This window comes from Seriola dumerili, unplaced genomic scaffold (genome assembly GCF_002260705.1).
Source record: "Seriola dumerili isolate Sdu_G_001 unplaced genomic scaffold, Sdu_1.0 BDQW01000025.1, whole genome shotgun sequence".
Lineage (NCBI taxonomy): Eukaryota > Metazoa > Chordata > Actinopteri > Carangiformes > Carangidae > Seriola > Seriola dumerili.
In genome coordinates, this window is record NW_019174280.1 from 14,764,612 (window position 1) to 14,782,046 (window position 17,435).

General features: G+C 41.3%; 1 protein-coding gene across 1 annotated transcript in view; it reads right to left on the reverse strand.

The window, feature by feature from the left end:
- LOC111240311 (lactation elevated protein 1 homolog B-like) overlaps positions 1-17,435 on the reverse strand; it is a 28,276-nt gene that overhangs the window by 2,558 nt on the left and 8,283 nt on the right. Inside the window, exons 6-10 of the mRNA XM_022770273.1 lie at positions 16,004-16,103; positions 12,532-12,590; positions 3,991-4,073; positions 3,021-3,091; positions 1,063-1,163 (exon numbers count right to left, since the gene is read on the reverse strand). Coding sequence (XP_022625994.1) covers positions 1,063-1,163; positions 3,021-3,091; positions 3,991-4,073; positions 12,532-12,590; positions 16,004-16,103 — 414 coding nt within the window. The remainder of the gene's footprint in view (positions 1-1,062; positions 1,164-3,020; positions 3,092-3,990; positions 4,074-12,531; positions 12,591-16,003; positions 16,104-17,435) is intronic.

Sequence of the window (17,435 nt, forward strand, 5' to 3'; positions counted from 1 at the left end):
CTTCTTACCTACAACAGCACATCACACTGCACAGAGTAAATAGTTCCAGTGGAGCGTACGCGCACAGCTGCTACATTAACACACTGGGACACAAGAACTGTGAACACTGCAGTCTCTACGCCTGGCCTGAAAAAATGCTAACTGTACAATGGCGGCACCATGTGCAAAAGGTTCAGGCTGATGTCATTTTAGTCCCTGTCCTTGGCCCTTTGCCAGTCAGGATGATTGCTCCCAAACATATGTCGAAAGAAGCCTTGAAGCTCAGATGCCTGCAAAAGCTCTCGGCTGTCCATCAAACTTGAGACGATACACACACTGCAGATTACTGTACCACACCGCTTTATCTGAGGCACAACGGGCTCAACTATTCACAAAATTGTCAATAGACTTGCTTTTTGACATTGAGCAGAAAATAGGACTGAGATGGAGGGAAGGTGATTCAGTTTGAGAGCAATGGCTTGGACAATAAGTACGCAGAGGAGGGAAGAAACAGAATGCAGAGGCAATAATAAGGCAGGGCAGGAGAATTGCTTTGAATTTGAGCAGTTTTGATTAGTCGTGAGTGGATTTTGTGTGTGTGGGTGTACTCTGCGTGTGCGTGTGTGTGTGTGTGTGTGTGTGTGTGTGTGTGTGTGTGTGTGTGTGTGAGCCAAAAGAGAATGAGGGCATCCTGGTTCTCAGGTAGTTTAAAATCCATACTTTCTAACTGGGATATCTGTGGTTTGAGTTCAGCCAGAGGCTTGTCCCCATGTTTCATGTCTCTCTATACTATCAAGCTGTTTAATAAAAGCAACATGCCAAAAAATTATCTTAAAAAAACAAAAAAAAAAAAAAAAAAAAAAAAAAAAAAAGGGAGAAACTAGTGCAGTAAAAGTCTGTGCTCCATTCCTGTAGTCCTAATCTTCTTTGGAAACACAGAAAAGTGACCTATGGCTAAAGATGATTATCTACAGCAATAAGTATTATCGTTAGGAATACATGATGTTATGCAGCTCTTTAAACAGCTGTTTTAATTACCTCATGCTGGCAATGAAGCAACACTAATTTGGATTAAACACTCACTCTGCCACACAGCTCCTCAAAAGTGCAGTCGGCGATGGAGCCACAGGTCTTTTCCAGAGTCACATCTCTGCCCAGCACTGTGAGCACCTGAGGACCTGTAACTATGGAAACACAAACACATATAATAATATTAGTGATCCTCAGTCATACCGTGCCACTGTAGTATCACATTGGATCATTACATTAAAAACAAATCTATCAAAGATGCGAAATTCAAGTGCAACTTAGACCTCACGCACACAGTCAGTCTGGTTGGACGTGACAGTAAATCAGATAACTACTCTTTACAATTGTGCTCAACACGTTGAACCATGAGGGTGATGGGCTACAACAGCAGAACACCACGTCGGGTTTCACTCCTGCCAAGAACAGAGTCTGTGGCTGCAGCGGACACAGGACCAACAAAAGGTGACAGTTGAAGACTGGAAGAACGTAACCTGGTCTGGTAAACCTGGATGTCTGCTCAGCCACGCAGATGATAGAGTCAGAATTTGGTGTCAACAGCATGAATCAATGGACCCGACTTGCCTTGTCCAGGCTGCTGCTGGTGGCGGCGTAATGGTGTGGGGAATGTTTTCTTGCCACACTTTGGGGAGTTTACCATCTTCTAATGGCTACTGCCAGCAAGATAATGCACCTTGTCACAAAACAAAAACCGTCTCAAACTGGTTTCATGAACATGACAATGAGCTCAGTGAACTGCAGTGGCCTCCCCAGTCACCAGACCTGAATCCTGTAGAACAGGAGGTGGGCAGCATGAATGTGCAGGTGACAAATCTGCAGTTATATAAAACTTAACCTGGTAGCTGAAACAAAACCATAAACAGTTTTTGAAACCTCCAAAACTGAATTTGAAATCTAAATGCAAGTTCACGCAACCTTTTAAGGCCCTGGTTTTAGTTTTACTTCTAAAGCTACATGATGAGTCATAATAAAATGATAAACAACCAAGCCTGGCAGTTTTTTTGCTCTTTTTGTTCTGGTGATATTCTATATTTTTCCTAATATCAACAAATCCCATAAAACCAATGCCTGATAAGGCTTATTCCATTGTGCCACATACATCCATTGCTGTCTAAAAACTATTAAATTAAAACTATTATTACTGTTGCACTAGGTGACATTCTCCTTTATTACGGTGAACCACGTCAGCTGTAATTTATTTTAAATCAATCCCGCACACAAAATACTCATGGCGTCAAATACGTATTAATCCACAGCTGAAAATAGTCTGCAATAAATGCTGTATTTACACCTGTGTGAGTAAAATTCATAAAACAAAGTGCAGATGTTTTAAAAAAAAAATGTATTATTTGAAATAAATAAATGAATAAAATGTATATTCATGGCCTGTTTTTTGTGTCTTCAGTCGGAACGAAAGGGAACAGGGTCTGAGAACCACAGGCAGGGAAGGGAAGTCAGAAAATATGAGGAGACAGATGTAAGACACAATGTTGGTTCTGGTCGTTTCATGGGATTTGTTAATATCAAAAATAAAAAAATATCACATACCTTATCCTTCAATGTGGAAAATGTACTTTATTAGCTACTATTGGATGGTGCAAGTGTTATGATGCTGCATCAGATGACATGATTTACCGGGGACACATGGACATCTCTGAAGTCTCCTTATGTAACGAAGCACTTCTAAAAAGTGGACACATTTTCCTGTAAGCTGGTATTTTCCTTACTGCTCTTTTGTCTTAAAGCCAGTTCCTCAAACAGTGCATCCATGAAGGCCTCCGCACCAGGCTCCCCAGTGCTACACACACACACACACACACACACACACACACACACACACACATATTAGCTACTATTGGATGGTGCAAGTGTTATGATGCTGCATCAGATGACATGATTTACCGGGGACACATGGACATCTCTGAAGTCTCCTTATGTAACGAAGCACTTCTAAAAAGTGGACACATTTTCCTGTAAGCTGGTATTTTCCTTACTGCTCTTTTGTCTTAAAGCCAGTTCCTCAAACAGTGCATCCATGAAGGCCTCCGCACCAGGCTCCCCAGTGCTACACAAACACACACACACACACACACACACACACACACACACACACACACACACACACACACACACACACACACACACACACACACACACACACACAACGAAACAGAGAAGAAATAATAGGATATGAAATTAATAATGCTGAAGTGGCCACATCAAACGGTGGCTGCAAGAAGAGCGCGGGGGGGGGGGGTACTTAGCTTTTCACTCCATCAGTAAAAAACAGGATGTTAGGCTCTAAACACGAGCATTACCCTGTGAATGCACGTCAAAATTAGATTTTAAAGTGTGTGTGTTTGTGTCTGTGTGTATGCTTGTGTTTTAACTCCAGGTAAAAAGGGTGTGACGCGCTCTATTTACATACAGTGAAAAGACGAAAGCACTTGAAAGCTGCAATACAGCAATGAGCAACGGCAGTGTCATTCATGCTGCATTTGCCTGCGCGTGTGTGTGCGCGTGTCCTTAACATGTAATGATGGAAATAGAAAACTAGCTTTTAAGCTCCACCATTTTCTCATATTCTATTGATTCCTCTTTTATTCTTTTCATGGATCTCTCAAGGTAATGTAGGTCTTCATAAAACTCCCGGTCTGCTTCTGCTCGTTTATACATCTGTTTGCCTTTTCTTTCTGGCCTTAAAAAAAAAGGAAAAAAAGAAAAAAAAAAAAAAGAAGAAAAATAAAACTAGATGTTGTACACAAACATTTGCTGAGTGTGTTTGTGCACCTGCATGTGTGTGTGTATGTGAATGCTTGTGCGTTATGTTGTGGGTGCAGGTTTATGTCAACTATTTACCAGATGCAAAATCTCTGAGCTGACTTGGGCTGCAAGCGGCGGCAAATTGGGCCCATATTTGCATGTGCGTGTGTGTGTGTGTGTGTGTGTGTGTGTCTGTCTTACAGGTAGTAGAGTTTCCCCGCTGCAACATTGTCCAGCCTCCTATAGTCAATCCCAGCGTCTAGGCAGATGGTGTGGCAGTACTCCTGTACACATGCACACAAAACATAATGTTACAAATACGTTCAAAGGGCAAATATTCATAGTGGGTCTGTCTGAGTTTCAGAGCAGTGCTGGACAGAATACTTCCATTTCATCCCCTCTGGATTTTTGATGTGATGATAGAGGAAACTCCAAATTCACAACACGAAAATTCAAACTGTGGATTTATCTAATTTAATTCAAATGATTTGTTAATTCATTAATCAACAGACATTAAGTGGCTCTTATTTTCACAAGTGATCGATCGTTTAAGTAATTTTTTATTAGTTGTTTTTTCTTTTTTTCTCTCACATTTACACTCCGTCTTACTATGGCTAATTCACTGGATGTGTGTGTGTGTGTATATATATATATATATATATATTGTTTCTGTTTGCACTGGTTAGATGCCAAACTACATTTCCTGAACTTATATTTACTGTGTGCAATGACAGTACAGCTAATTGTCTTATGTGAGAGCAAACTGAATATCTTTGGATTCTGACCTGTTGAATTGTTAGCTTTAGTGAATGCTGAGCTGACATTATATAGATTTAAAAAAAAAAAAATAGGTGGCAGTTTTCATTGGATTCTTGTATTTCAGTATTTTCTTTAGCCAAATCTGAGCAGCGTTGGTAGTGGCACACAGAAAGCAAACTATGCATTGAGAGAATATTCACAAATATGAAACACAAATAGATACCAATGGAACAAGTGTGAAGATAGTATCCGATTAGATGTCATCTTTGATGTTTACATTGTTGCTCCATTCATGACTGAATCCATGTGAAACTGCATGTGAATACTTGAATTTATATTATTTGTGATTTGCTCTATGATATGCTCTGATACGTGCCAACATTTTAAAATTGTGTTTGACTTTGTGACTTAGTCTGCTGCTCGTCTGTCATGTGAAATACGGACGGTAAGAACTTCGTCTCACCGCTTCCTCTCAGTATAAATAATAAAATGGACAAAGAGCAACAACAGAGGGCAGTCGCCTTCTCAGTCTTCTCTGACAGGCTCTGGGATTTTGTGTCACTTCCTCATGGTTTATTGAGCTGATCTATTGTTCCTGTAGCTATTCAAAGTTCAAACTTTTCCAGATAGTGTAAAACGTCAACAGGATTCATGTCAGGGAGTACAGCACAAACTATAATCATCTCCACCATTCTATCAAAGAAAAGAAAGGAATTGCATATCATCCCATCCAAGCCATCGCCTGGCTGACTGAGTATTCAACGACAGCTCCAGTAAATTATGAAATCAGTGAATTTTCTGCCACTGGCCCTCTTAGGCTGCAGGATAATTAGTAATCATCACAAAGCAAGGGGACGGAAATACTCTATTCTTCTCCGCTGTCAACTTTTTATCTCTGTGTCCGCTCACACAAACGGGGTTCCCACTCTGAGCCAATTGGCTGAATCAGGCTTAATAACAACCTGACAAACTCGCCCTCCCCCACGCACAAAAGGGAGGTGTCATTTCATCAACCTACTGTGACCCCACCAACGGGTAAATAGTCCCTCCAAAAAGGAGAAAAAAAAAAAAAAAAAAAAACTTGTCACTATCGCAGCCACATCATTAGAATCTCAGTTTGTCTTTTCTCCTGCCATCTTCTGCTCCCTCCCTTTGTGAAGCGTCTCTACCGACGGTGAAGACTGCTGATGCGTTTCTTGACGGAGGAGCGAGGTACAAATAAGAGAGGGGAAAAGAAGGAGGAATGGAAACACAATCAGTGATGATGATTCCATTGGTTATTTATAATCAGATGAGGCTGGGGCCTTGCAGGTCATTACTTGATTATCCATCTTGAGGGGATTGTCAAGTTCTCACTCCTCCAAGATTTTATCCGCCCACACATTGTGGTCTTGTCCCCCCTCCTCCCCCTCCTGCCCATCCTCCCCCGCCCCGCCGCCACCACGCTCCTGTCTCAGACTCCAATAGTCAGTCTACTTTGCATCATCAAGTCTTACCTCCCCGTCACCGTCCGTTTAGCTTATTCTGTTTAAAAAGGACTCTGATGTATGTTAGCGGAACTTAAATATCTACTGGCTACACCGTTTCGCCTGATTCTAGTGCTGAAAAGATTAACCAATCAACTGATTAGTTGACTGATTAAAAGTTGAATCTTTTCATTTACTGATTAATCGCTTAACATATCTTTTCTATATCATTGTAAAGTGAACATCTTTGAGTTCTGGTCTGTTGGGGGGGCATTCTTCATGATTCTGCGACATTTGAAAGAATATGAAATCTATTCCATTAATCAGGAAAATTACGGAAGAGATTATTCATAATGAAGATGATCATCTGTTGCAGCTCTAGTCTGGTGGCACAGTCACACTTATACTTCTCTTCTTTGTAAAGCGCTGCACACAACACAGACTTACCTACATACTGTATGCTTAATGAACAAAACTACTCTTCATGGAGTACACTGTAGAGCTGAAGGGATTAGTTACTGAACAGAAAAGTAATCGACACTTGTACTGATGATGGATTCATTGGTAAAATCATTTTTCAAGCAGCAGCACTAAACAGTCTCTTGCTTTAGTGTCTCAGTTGCGAGGACTTGTTGCTTCTCCTCATCTTATTGGACAGTGAACTGAATATCTTTGGGTTTTGGACTGTTGGCAGGATAAAACAAGGGATTTTTATGACATAATATTGGTCTTTGGAATGTCGATTTTGACAACCTTGATTTTTCAGTAATTTATGACATTTTATACTAAATAAATGATCGATTAATCAAGAATATAATTGGCAGATTAATCAATATTCAAAATAATTATTAGTTGCAGGGGACTGATAAGGTCAACCTGAGACAGATGTGTAAACTTTGGGGTTTCACTGCTGATTAATACTGGAATACTGTGATTTTACTAAAAATCGCTATGAAATGACTGCGCAAGGTGTTCCTATTAATATTTCGATGCTCAAGCATTCAATTTGGATTTCTTCCTCATATGTGGCAGCATCTCTTTGCTTCCACCATATTGTGTTCACTTCACTTCACGTTTGAAGTTTTGTAGCTGTAAGAAGTTTTCTAATTCTCTAAATGCTCTCAGTCTCACAGCATCAATTTGACTTTGTGACGTAGTCTGAAGCTTCTGTCACTATAGACGTATTTATTGTTGAAACATTTAGAGGAACAATGAAGAGTATTTTCAAAAAAAAAAAAATCTACAACAAATTCAAGAGTCGAGTGTCACCTATCAAACGCCAAAATGGTTTCTGAGCCGTTGGTGAATTTACATTTCGGTGAGGATTTCTCTTTTTATTTCATTGTAAGCTGAATATCTTTAGGTTTTGTTGTTCAGAGAAATTAACTGATTTGAGAAAATTACCTCAGACTCCAGAAGGTTGTGATGGATTTTTTTCAATATATTTTATACATTATATGATATTTAAAAAAACAACAACAAAAAAACAAAAAAACAGACATTTTAAATTGAAAAATAAATTGTTTGTTGTAGCCGGAAGTTTAGTATTATCACAAATCAGGGCTTAATATCTGCTATTTGTCCCAGTGGTGTGAAAAGCAGTCCCTAATTGTAGCTGACTGACAAGACAGAGAGATGACAGACATGAGAATCAGAGTCTCTATAGAAGAAAGTCATCCAAACACATGTAGCTCCAATCATGTCATTGTCCGAGCTGTCCACTGCTCTCTCTGGACAGCCGTTTAGCATAAAAACAGAGTGGCTTTTTTTTTTTTTTTTTGGTTGCTGCCTCTACTCCCCTCTGCGCCCACTCCCTCTACGACATATCTTTCTCTATCCTTTACTCCTCAAAAAGTTGCTTTTGAGTTTTTCAAAGAGCGCGGTGCCATTGAGCTGCAACAAAAGCCAAGGATAGCTGACTATTGGGCCCTGATGAGGTCCACTCCCTCATTACCCGGCAGCAGAAAACATTTGATGCTTTTTTTGTTTGGCCTGGAGAATTGACCAGGCCTCAAAGAAATGCGGGGTGGGAAGGCTGAAAAAGAGACGAAGGGGGGAGAGATGGGGAGAGAGAGAGAGGGAGAAGGGGAGGAGGGGAGAGGTTGTCGTTCATTCAACCATGTGTGTCTTACAGCCTTGTGTGGAGGGACTGAAGAAAAGAGGGAGGGAGGGATAGAGGGGTCGAGAGAGAGACGGGGCAGAAAAGAGAGAAAGCTTAAAACACTGCCTTTATGCTGGCAAGTTCTGGACGACTCTTCTGACATCAAAGTGTTTTCACTAACTGGGGAGCTGCTGTGTGTGTGTGTGTGTGTGTGTGTGTGTGTGTGTGTGTGAGAGAGTGTGTGTGTGTGTGTGTGTGTGGGTGTATGTGGTGATGTTATTCATTCTTGGGCAGTCGTGGGGGTGGGGTGGGGGGGGGGTGGGGGGGTTCGTGACAATGTGAACACCCTAATTACACCTAATGATCTATTCCCTTAAAGTGTGACCGCCTTGGGCCAGCGATGGTTTGTTCTGCGGGGTCGTTCTCACAACCTCCCCCTACCTCGGCTGCTCCTCTTGGGGAAACATCTTTTGAGTTGGAGGCCCCACCTTTCGTGATCCAGGACCCCACTGGACCCCCCACCCTCAACCCCTCTCGAGCTCTGTGGAGGCCCAAAACCCCGAGCCGCGCCGAAACTGGGCGCAGGCTGTGCTTCCTGCACCTGGCCAACAGAGGCTCCACATGCTGGTGGTGGCAACACAGGGACACAAGAAACCGATGCCACGCAGCTGAGAACAACACCCCGTCTTACTTATGAGACCGAAACCAATTGACTAAACTCTTTCTTACGCTTTCTTAACATTTTTTTTGTTCTTGTTTTAGTCTGCCATTTTGTTTTGGTTGCTTTGCCTAATGTGATCAACAATAGACCTACATTACTGAGGTATAAAACCTGTTAGTAACCCACCTCCACCTTCAGATTTACAAAGGAATACATACAGTACAGTATAATGTACTTGTGCGTGCGCATGCAAGCTTGATTAGCCTGCACACATCTCGCAGAAAAACAGGAAAAAAAAAAAAAAAAAAAATCAGTTAGGCAGCAGGAAATAAAAAATCAAGGTAACTGGATCAATCAAAAATTAGACAATAAATAGAGAACGAGTTCCTCATGTTGAAAAGGAGAAAAATTGATTTGTCCTTTATCAATCTTTTTTTTTTTAGAGGCAAGAGACAGATATGAAAGAAGTGAGGTACGCGGTGAGTGGCACTGCCCTGCCACTGAATGCTCTGGAAGACAATGACAGTCATCAAATATCAGCATCCGCTTGATTTGAACTGGCAGGCAGCCAGCTCTTCACAGGCAGTCCTTCTCACCAAGGTCTCCACTGGAGGACCATGTCCCTCTCATTGCACAATTTTTCCGCTCTCCATCAACCTGTTTTTTATTTATATTTTCCTTTTTCTGTAATCACCAACTGCACCACAAACTGCAATTATTAACGGTGACACATACACACACACACAAAAAAGAGCATATTAAAAGACGGGTTAAAAACAGCAGGAAACCAAGAGATACTCAGTTGCTTCAGGGTTGTTGTTGCCCCCCCCCCCCCGCAGCACTGTGCGCAACTGCAATCGAACAGGCAGAGGGAAAATAAAGTCAGTATTCTGCTACTACAATGCAGAGACCTGACCTTGGGTGAGTAAAGCCAGTGAGCAGAACAGGATAGTGATAGAATAAAGAGCGGGGTAGAGGTGCAGAGAGAGGATGGCCGATGAAAAGTGAAGTGGAGAGGGAGGACAGTTTGTGAGAGAGGAAGAGTGTCTTAGTTACAATACTGACAGTGTCCATTAAAAAAAGCCCTTAAACCCTGTATTTTACAGAATGCTGAGCTTTGCTATGGCTACAACTAAAAAGAGGCCTAAACAACTGAATAGATCCCCAGATGGAGTCCACAGTGACGCCAAAAAGAACAAGAAATTACAAATGACTGAGTGAATGAAAGAATGAAAAAATAAATAAAATGAATAGCAGTCAGGGACTTTAAGATTCAGTGAAGTTGTATGATTTCCATGCCCGACAAGTACCTCTACTTAAAAATGTGTGCTTGATCTCATTCCTTATTTTTAAGATTAGGAAACTGGATTATTTGGGGCGCTGCGGAAAAAGGGGTCCCAACTAATCAGAAGTCAACAGTTAAATAAAGACCTCAACCCAGGCGGACGGAGGCGGTGGATTAACCTCTACCACTCTGGCTCAGGTGATAGGGAGGAGAGGTCAGAGGCTATTTTTACTTTCTAACACCCTCATTCATTCGCTATAGAAACACACTCAGGCCGCGCACATACAAGAGTGTGAGCTGCGTCGGGAAGAAGGACCCGCATCGCTGGTCCCTGCAAGCATTAATTCAATCTATTAAGGGTCAGCTAGTTAACAGCGTGACCCCGCTAAAACACGCTTTAACTTTACAGAACAGGCTGCTATAGAGAAGCCATTGCACCCCCCCCCCCCAAAAAAAAAAAAAAAAAAAAAAAAACCCGACCCCCAAAACCAGATGGCCTCACAAAGGGGAACATGGGACCCTGAAAGAGAGGAGGTAGTGCAGGGCAGAGAGGGACAACAGGCATTCAGGACCTTGATGAGGGTGGATTAGAGAGGGCAAGGGTGCTGCTGGGAGAGTAGGTGGGGAGCAGGGTGACTCCAAGGCCTGGAGCGTTTACATTTGTGTCCTTGCCTCTGTGTGTGTGTGTGTGTGTGTGTGTGTGTGTGTGTGTGTGTGTGTGTGTGTGTGTGTGGAGCTCTGGTGACCCTGAAACTGTCTGTGGCCTGGGCCCTGCATATCAACCATATTGCTCTTGTTCAAGCACTCGAGCTGGAATTTCCTGGATTTTTATTTTTTTCTCATGTCGTACTTAACAGTAATCACACTGAGGTTTGTGATGTAACAGGCAACAGGTACATGTAATGGGATCATAATAATCTTGCACCAACATATCTAGAGCCTGACCAATCGTGGAGTTCTGAGGCCAATCAGGCTAGTTATGATGTCTAGGGGGGCGAAAAGGCAGATAACACCACAACAGTATAGTATAGTTTTAAATCTAGTTTACAAAGGGTTATGAGAAAGATACGTACTGAAAAATATTTGTCTTAACACATGTACCAAAATGTGCTCAGATGTGATGCTATGTTAACAGAATTTATGTGCAGATTATTGTAAACTACTGAGTCTGTTGGACAATCTGTGTTATAATGACGCTTTCTAAATTACCCTGCTTCTAAACCAGTATATCAAAATCTAAATATATGGGTAAGTCTCAAAACATTGTGCTAACTTGGTGTTAATACAGGTGTTTAATAAAAGTAAGACAGACATATTCAAATTTGAATCTATAATAAATGATAATTTAAAAACTGTTTTCTTCCACTAAGCCATAAAATTCAAGTAGCACCATGAATGGTGATTTGGTGGAGAGCATTTATCTGCTACTTTAGACTGGTTGAGAGTGTGACTCAGCCAGACCTTCTTTTTTTTTTTTTTTTTTTTTCACATCTTGTGTGCAGGAATCACTCATTAAGTAAGCATGGTCACACCAAGGTCAATAAGGTAACTTCTCTTAATATCAGTAGGTTAGAAATGTTGACATCATCAATCATTTTGAATTATATTGAAGGTGAGAAGTTGCATGGTTTATAGTGGATACTTTAACCCTGAAGCTTTACTGTTCTTCACATCCACCAGATCATAAATGCATGTGACTAGTATTTGAGGAGTGGGCATGATGAGTGGCACTATGGTTATAATGTAATTTGCTTCTTTTACTTGTTGTTTCCCATTACTGAAAATCAGTTTTTCTCTCTCATGAATGGTGAAAAGGAATCAGTTTTGCATTTATGGCATAATATGCTGCAGTTGGATACTGCTTGTCAGTACTATTTAGACTAAATACCAATAAAAGGTGCAAGAATGCTACCATCATCTGTTGCAAAATGCATGACAACAAATTATTATGCAATTATTTATGATCATGATCACTCCAAACACATCAATGATCATCTGAGATGCAGGGAGGATAATGGTTCTACCTGCTTAAATTGCAAAGTAGATTTTTTGCTGGAAATGCTAACTGCTGCAGCGCTCCTCTCTCCCTCCCCACACTCACCCCCTTTACTTTTGAAATGCAAGCAGTCTGGGTCAGTCACTCAGCCCGTCCGCCCACCTCCCATTCACATTACCTGCGCTCACTCACGCTCTTTCCATCTCTCCCTACCTTCCTCTCACTCTCTCTCTCTCTCTCTCTCTCTCTCTCTCTGTGGGTCTTTCAGCGTGCCCTGGTATGATCAAAGACAGCTTTGTGACACTGTGCGAGGCATCCAGGAAGCAGAAAACATCAAACCACTAAAGAGCAACTTGCAAAAAGACAGACACAGAGGGACAGAAGGACAGAGGCGCACATGCAAGTGTGTGTGTGTATGTGTGTGTGATAAACAAATGAATAAATTAACAAGACAAGAGAGAGGGATGACTCTACCTTCAGCACGTCGATGAAAGGTAGGAAGGTGTCCCTCTGAAGTCCGTTTTTGTACAGATCTGAAAGAGGAGGGGAGGGCCTGTATTAGAGCTGCTGTTTAGCCTCCTAATAATGTCATTCCCCCGCCACAGATTGGCAGATAAAGTGGCTATTGATGAACTGAAGGATGGGTGGGGAGGTACGACAAAAGGACTGGGACCAGGGGAGAAAAATGGATTTCTCTACCGGCAGCGGCAGCAACATAAAATTCATTACATTCCCAAACAATGGTGGCGAGAGAAAGGACTGTCGCCTTTTCAGCGTGGACAATGTCCACAGCAGCTCGCTGAATAGAGGTTTCAATTAGCTCGGCTGGAACAAATTACATCTGAAGTAGCATCCCTGATAGACAGATAAAACAGATACGGATTCACACACAAACACAGACAAAGACACACACACACACACACACACACACACACACACAGACTGATGTTTAAGCTCTCTCCAGCTTGCAAACAAGTGGTCGGTGGTTGTTGTTGATGTTTGGGCTTATACTTACTACAGTAGGACCTGACACACAAATAACACTCGCTTGATAACTCCTACATTGTAATGAACTGTGCTGTGTGGGAGACATGACTATTGCCAGTGTTAAAGAAAGAGTCCAAACATTTTTGGATATTGGATGCATTTGCTTCCCTGCTGAGAGTTAGATGAGAAGATCAATTCAACTGTTGCGTCTATACAGTAAATATGAAGCTACAACTAGCAGCTGGTTAGCTTAGCTTAGCATAGCGTTGAGACTGGAAACAGTTGGAAAGGTAAGAGAATCTACCTACCAGCACCTCTAAAGCTCACAAATTTACACATCATACTGTGTTTGTTAAATCTGTAGGAAAGTCTGGACTGTTTTTTGGCTGGGTGCAGTAACGTCCTGAAAGAGATATTTCTTAATTAGTGACTCAATTAGAGAGTGAGTCTTAGAGGGAGAGGGATTTTCTTGCTTTTGGACAGAGCCAGGCTAGCTGTTTCCAGTCTTTATGCTAAACTAAAATAAGTGACTCGGACAAGGGCTACCTGGTTAGCATGCTATCTTCAGTAGAAGACAAAAAGTGATAGAAATAGGTAGATAAAGAAGTTTGAAACAGTTTGATGAACTTGCGACTTTTCATCTGGACTGGTAAGTAAACAGCTGTTAACGCTAATGTTGACTATATAACAATAGTGAAAACTTGCAAATGGCTCCTTTACGACAGGCAAAAGGTTGAAAAGTGAGCTGAATCATACATGGAGCCAGCAAGTGGTTCATTTTTATGACTATTTCCCATGACACTGTGCATTTAATTACTATATAGTGACGCAACCAATGACGCTGTCAGTGAAAATTATTATTCATTTCAGGTAATCAAAATAGGCTCAGTCCATTAATATAAAGTGCATGTGAGATCCAGTGTACTGAAAGTGTTCCACTCCAAAAACACACCATGTTACCCTCACACTTACCCTCCTCATTAAATTCTATCAGTATATAAAAACAATAAAACACTACTTTAGCTGTTCTAGCAAAGGGGTTTTTTGATACCAGCATCTCCACATCAATAAAAGATGGAAAATGTATGCCTTTCATGTCCAGTTGTCTCTTATGGCTTTCAGTGTTCCATTAACCATGTAATTAATACCAAGTAGGCTCTCTATCAAGTTTGCATGGTTTGGTGCTTTGTTCTTAATAGCTAGTAAATATCAGAGACGCGTGTCTTTGTCTACGAGAGCCACCTTGCTGCCATCCACTTCGTACCCACTCAAGGTTTTGACACATCAACATCTTCCTCGCCAAAAATAAAAAAAAACGACATCAGATGGCGCATCATGCATTTATCTCCACCTTGATCACCGTCTTGCTCATTCTTTCTCCAGCCTTACTCACCTGGCAGTAAATGCAACATCAAAGCCTGTTTAAAGGTTGTGTCATGTCTCTAAAAAGGTGGGAGCTGTATCAAATGTTCCTTGCCTCTTTCTTCTGGTTAATTGCTGAAAAATGGGAAGTAGTTGGTATGGTCTTGTAGAGCTCAAATGATTCTTGCTGGAGCCAAGCACTTCTGGATAAAAGTATTTGTCAGTGATGCAGATGTATGTAAAGTAACTGTCAAATGTGTCGATGTTACTTTGGCGCAGGTGGAGGAGAAGCAGTTCAGGGAGTATTACTTGTCATTTCAGCTGCAGGCAGAGTATGGACTGTTTGCTGGATAGTTAGGTAGACCTGCAGGGCTAAGGCATTGTTTGACAGTAGTTTACTGTTAAGGGTTTTGCTCTGTCAGTCCCTCTGAGCTGAGCTTTTTATAAACCTAGAATTCCTTGCACTCTTGCATGCTTGCAATAAGTCGTAAAAGCTGACAAGTTAGCAGTTACCCTGAAACCGAGGTACAGACTGTTGCAAAACTCCTTTCCAACATACCATGCTTTATTCCCCAAGTGTCTCCAAAAGTACTGTGATTTAATTAAGTCAAATGATTAACTGATGGACTGTAAATCAAGAAACTGGAAACAACCTCATGACTAAGGCAAGATGGCCGAAGACATTTGGGGAAAACAGCATGGTGTGCTGGAGAGGCATTAAGCAAGTTAGCTTAGTTAGCAGTTAAACAGTTGGCAGTTAAAAGGATTTTCTACTTTCAACAAGTCTATCATTTATGAGTCAGTGCAGCATCTCAAAAAACTTGCTAGTATAAAAACGCCGTCGGTTCAACCTCTCAATCTGGCACAAAAAATCTGGCCGAAGAAAATGAAGTAGCAGAGTACTCTTGTGCAAGGCACTTGATTGCGTCGATAAGACTGGAAAAATCACTATATAAATGCAGTCCATTTATCATTTATTTCTAATGTGGGTAGGCCGTAACTCAGAGCAGGCTAAGTAAATGTTGCGGCTCTGATGCCTGTCATTCCTTTTCTTATAAAAAGGTTCTTTCTCTTACTCTCTCCACTTACTAATGGTCTTTTTAGGATGTGTGTGCCTTTTCTGCAAGAAAGGGTCACTTATGATGCTACCTGTGATTATTCAGTGCAAAGAGCATTATCCGAGTAACAGATTAACGTAACAGTTTTTGGAAGTAATTTTTTTTCACTCTTGGGGACAATGGTTCAAAACTACCCCAGTAGTAGCAGTAAGAGAAAATATTATCCGATACTCTATATGTTGTTGCTACTATTAATGTTGTAGTAGTTAAAGTGTTTCTGAGATGGTCCTTTACTTTTACTGCTAATTATTTATGAATCAGGGACTACAGAATTGATCTGTAACTTCACTTACAATAGTAAGCCTTTAAATGATTTCTGAAGATGTATTTCACATTAAACTCTTTGTATACATGGACTTGCAAAAAGAGCAGAAAATTTACTGAGCTGTGTGTTTAGTAACAAAAATAGAGATGATAAACAATGGCTTTAAGCAAATAAAAAGTACAATACTTGTGTTCTCAGACACTGGTCGTCGTACCATCAGGGGGTCTGTTGGAAGTGGCCACCACCACCACTCCGGTTTTGAACAGCGTCTCGAAGAGCTGCTTCAGGATCATGGCATCAGCGATGTCGGTCACCTGACAGAAGGGAACCAGAGAAGAAGAGGAGGCACATTCATGTACTGTATAATTTACCTTTTCTTGCCACACTGCATGCCCGTGTGTGTGTGTGTGTGTATGTATGTGTGTCTGAGGTCAAACCATGCTATTAACACTCCATGTTGATTAGTGTCATTCAGGTGTGCTCATTCAATCCTTTGTGTCTGGTCATGGCCATTCAACTCTTGCACACATCCACTCGCACATACACACGCACACACACCTCAACCACTTGAACTGACTGCAAATGGTCACGAAGCGGCTTTCTGCTGAGTACAAGTAGCTGAGGCAAAGCAGCGGACTCAAGCTAATCAACTGAGCAGACGTGAGAATGACCTGAACGCAAGCGAGGAAACAAGAAGAAGAAAAGAATAATGAAAACGGAGAAATGTGAATCCAGTCTCGGGTTATGATGGCAGACAAAGCTTCTATCCGAGATGGCCATATAAAAGGCATATAAAACGGTGTGTGTGTGTGTTGTAGACACAAGGCTTCACCAGGTTATAATACATTAATCCAATTCAACTGCGTTTTTCATCTACATCATTTCCACAAGTCCGCAATAAACAACGGTCAATGACAGCACTGAAGCAAGGACGTTTATGAGTCGCCGGCTGTTACATGAAGAGCTCTGACCTTTCTATTAGTAATCCAGTGCTCTCACTTTTGTTCTTATTCTCTCATCTCTCTCTCTTTCACCTCTGTTGTTCTTTTGAGCATCCATGAAGGGAGAAATCATGTTACCATGTGACTCACACTTGTCAAAGCAGCATGTATATAACACGGCTGATTAGGCACGACGGCTAACTGATACACGACGGGCCAATTGTAAAAGAAAATGAATTCATTTCAAGCTTCCCCATGCTCAAAGTTGTTAGCTTCATGCTAATTCTCATTTATATTCAATACATTAACAGATTAAGTGTTCTTCCAATATGACAAACAAATCAACTAAAAACAAATGACCTTCCTTTGCAAAATTACAGCTGTAAAGATAGTGCCTAATGTGGTGAGGAAACATTACGTCCCAGTAACACTGCTGAAGATTAAACTACTGACATTTTAAGTAAACTGAGTGAAAGAAATCTAGTTGCTTTTCTACCATTTAGAGAAAGGACAGTATGAAACCCTTTAAGAATTAGGATGTGTTAAATAAAAAGGAAGACTTTTCAGTCACGTATCTGTCCCGCCCTCTCCTCTTACTCCCTCTTACCTACTTTTCTGTATATAACAGGCACTTCTGATAGCCATACCCACAGCATATGCCTCCTTTCATAGTGTGGAGAGTCTTCTGCTTTTGCATATTAGCCC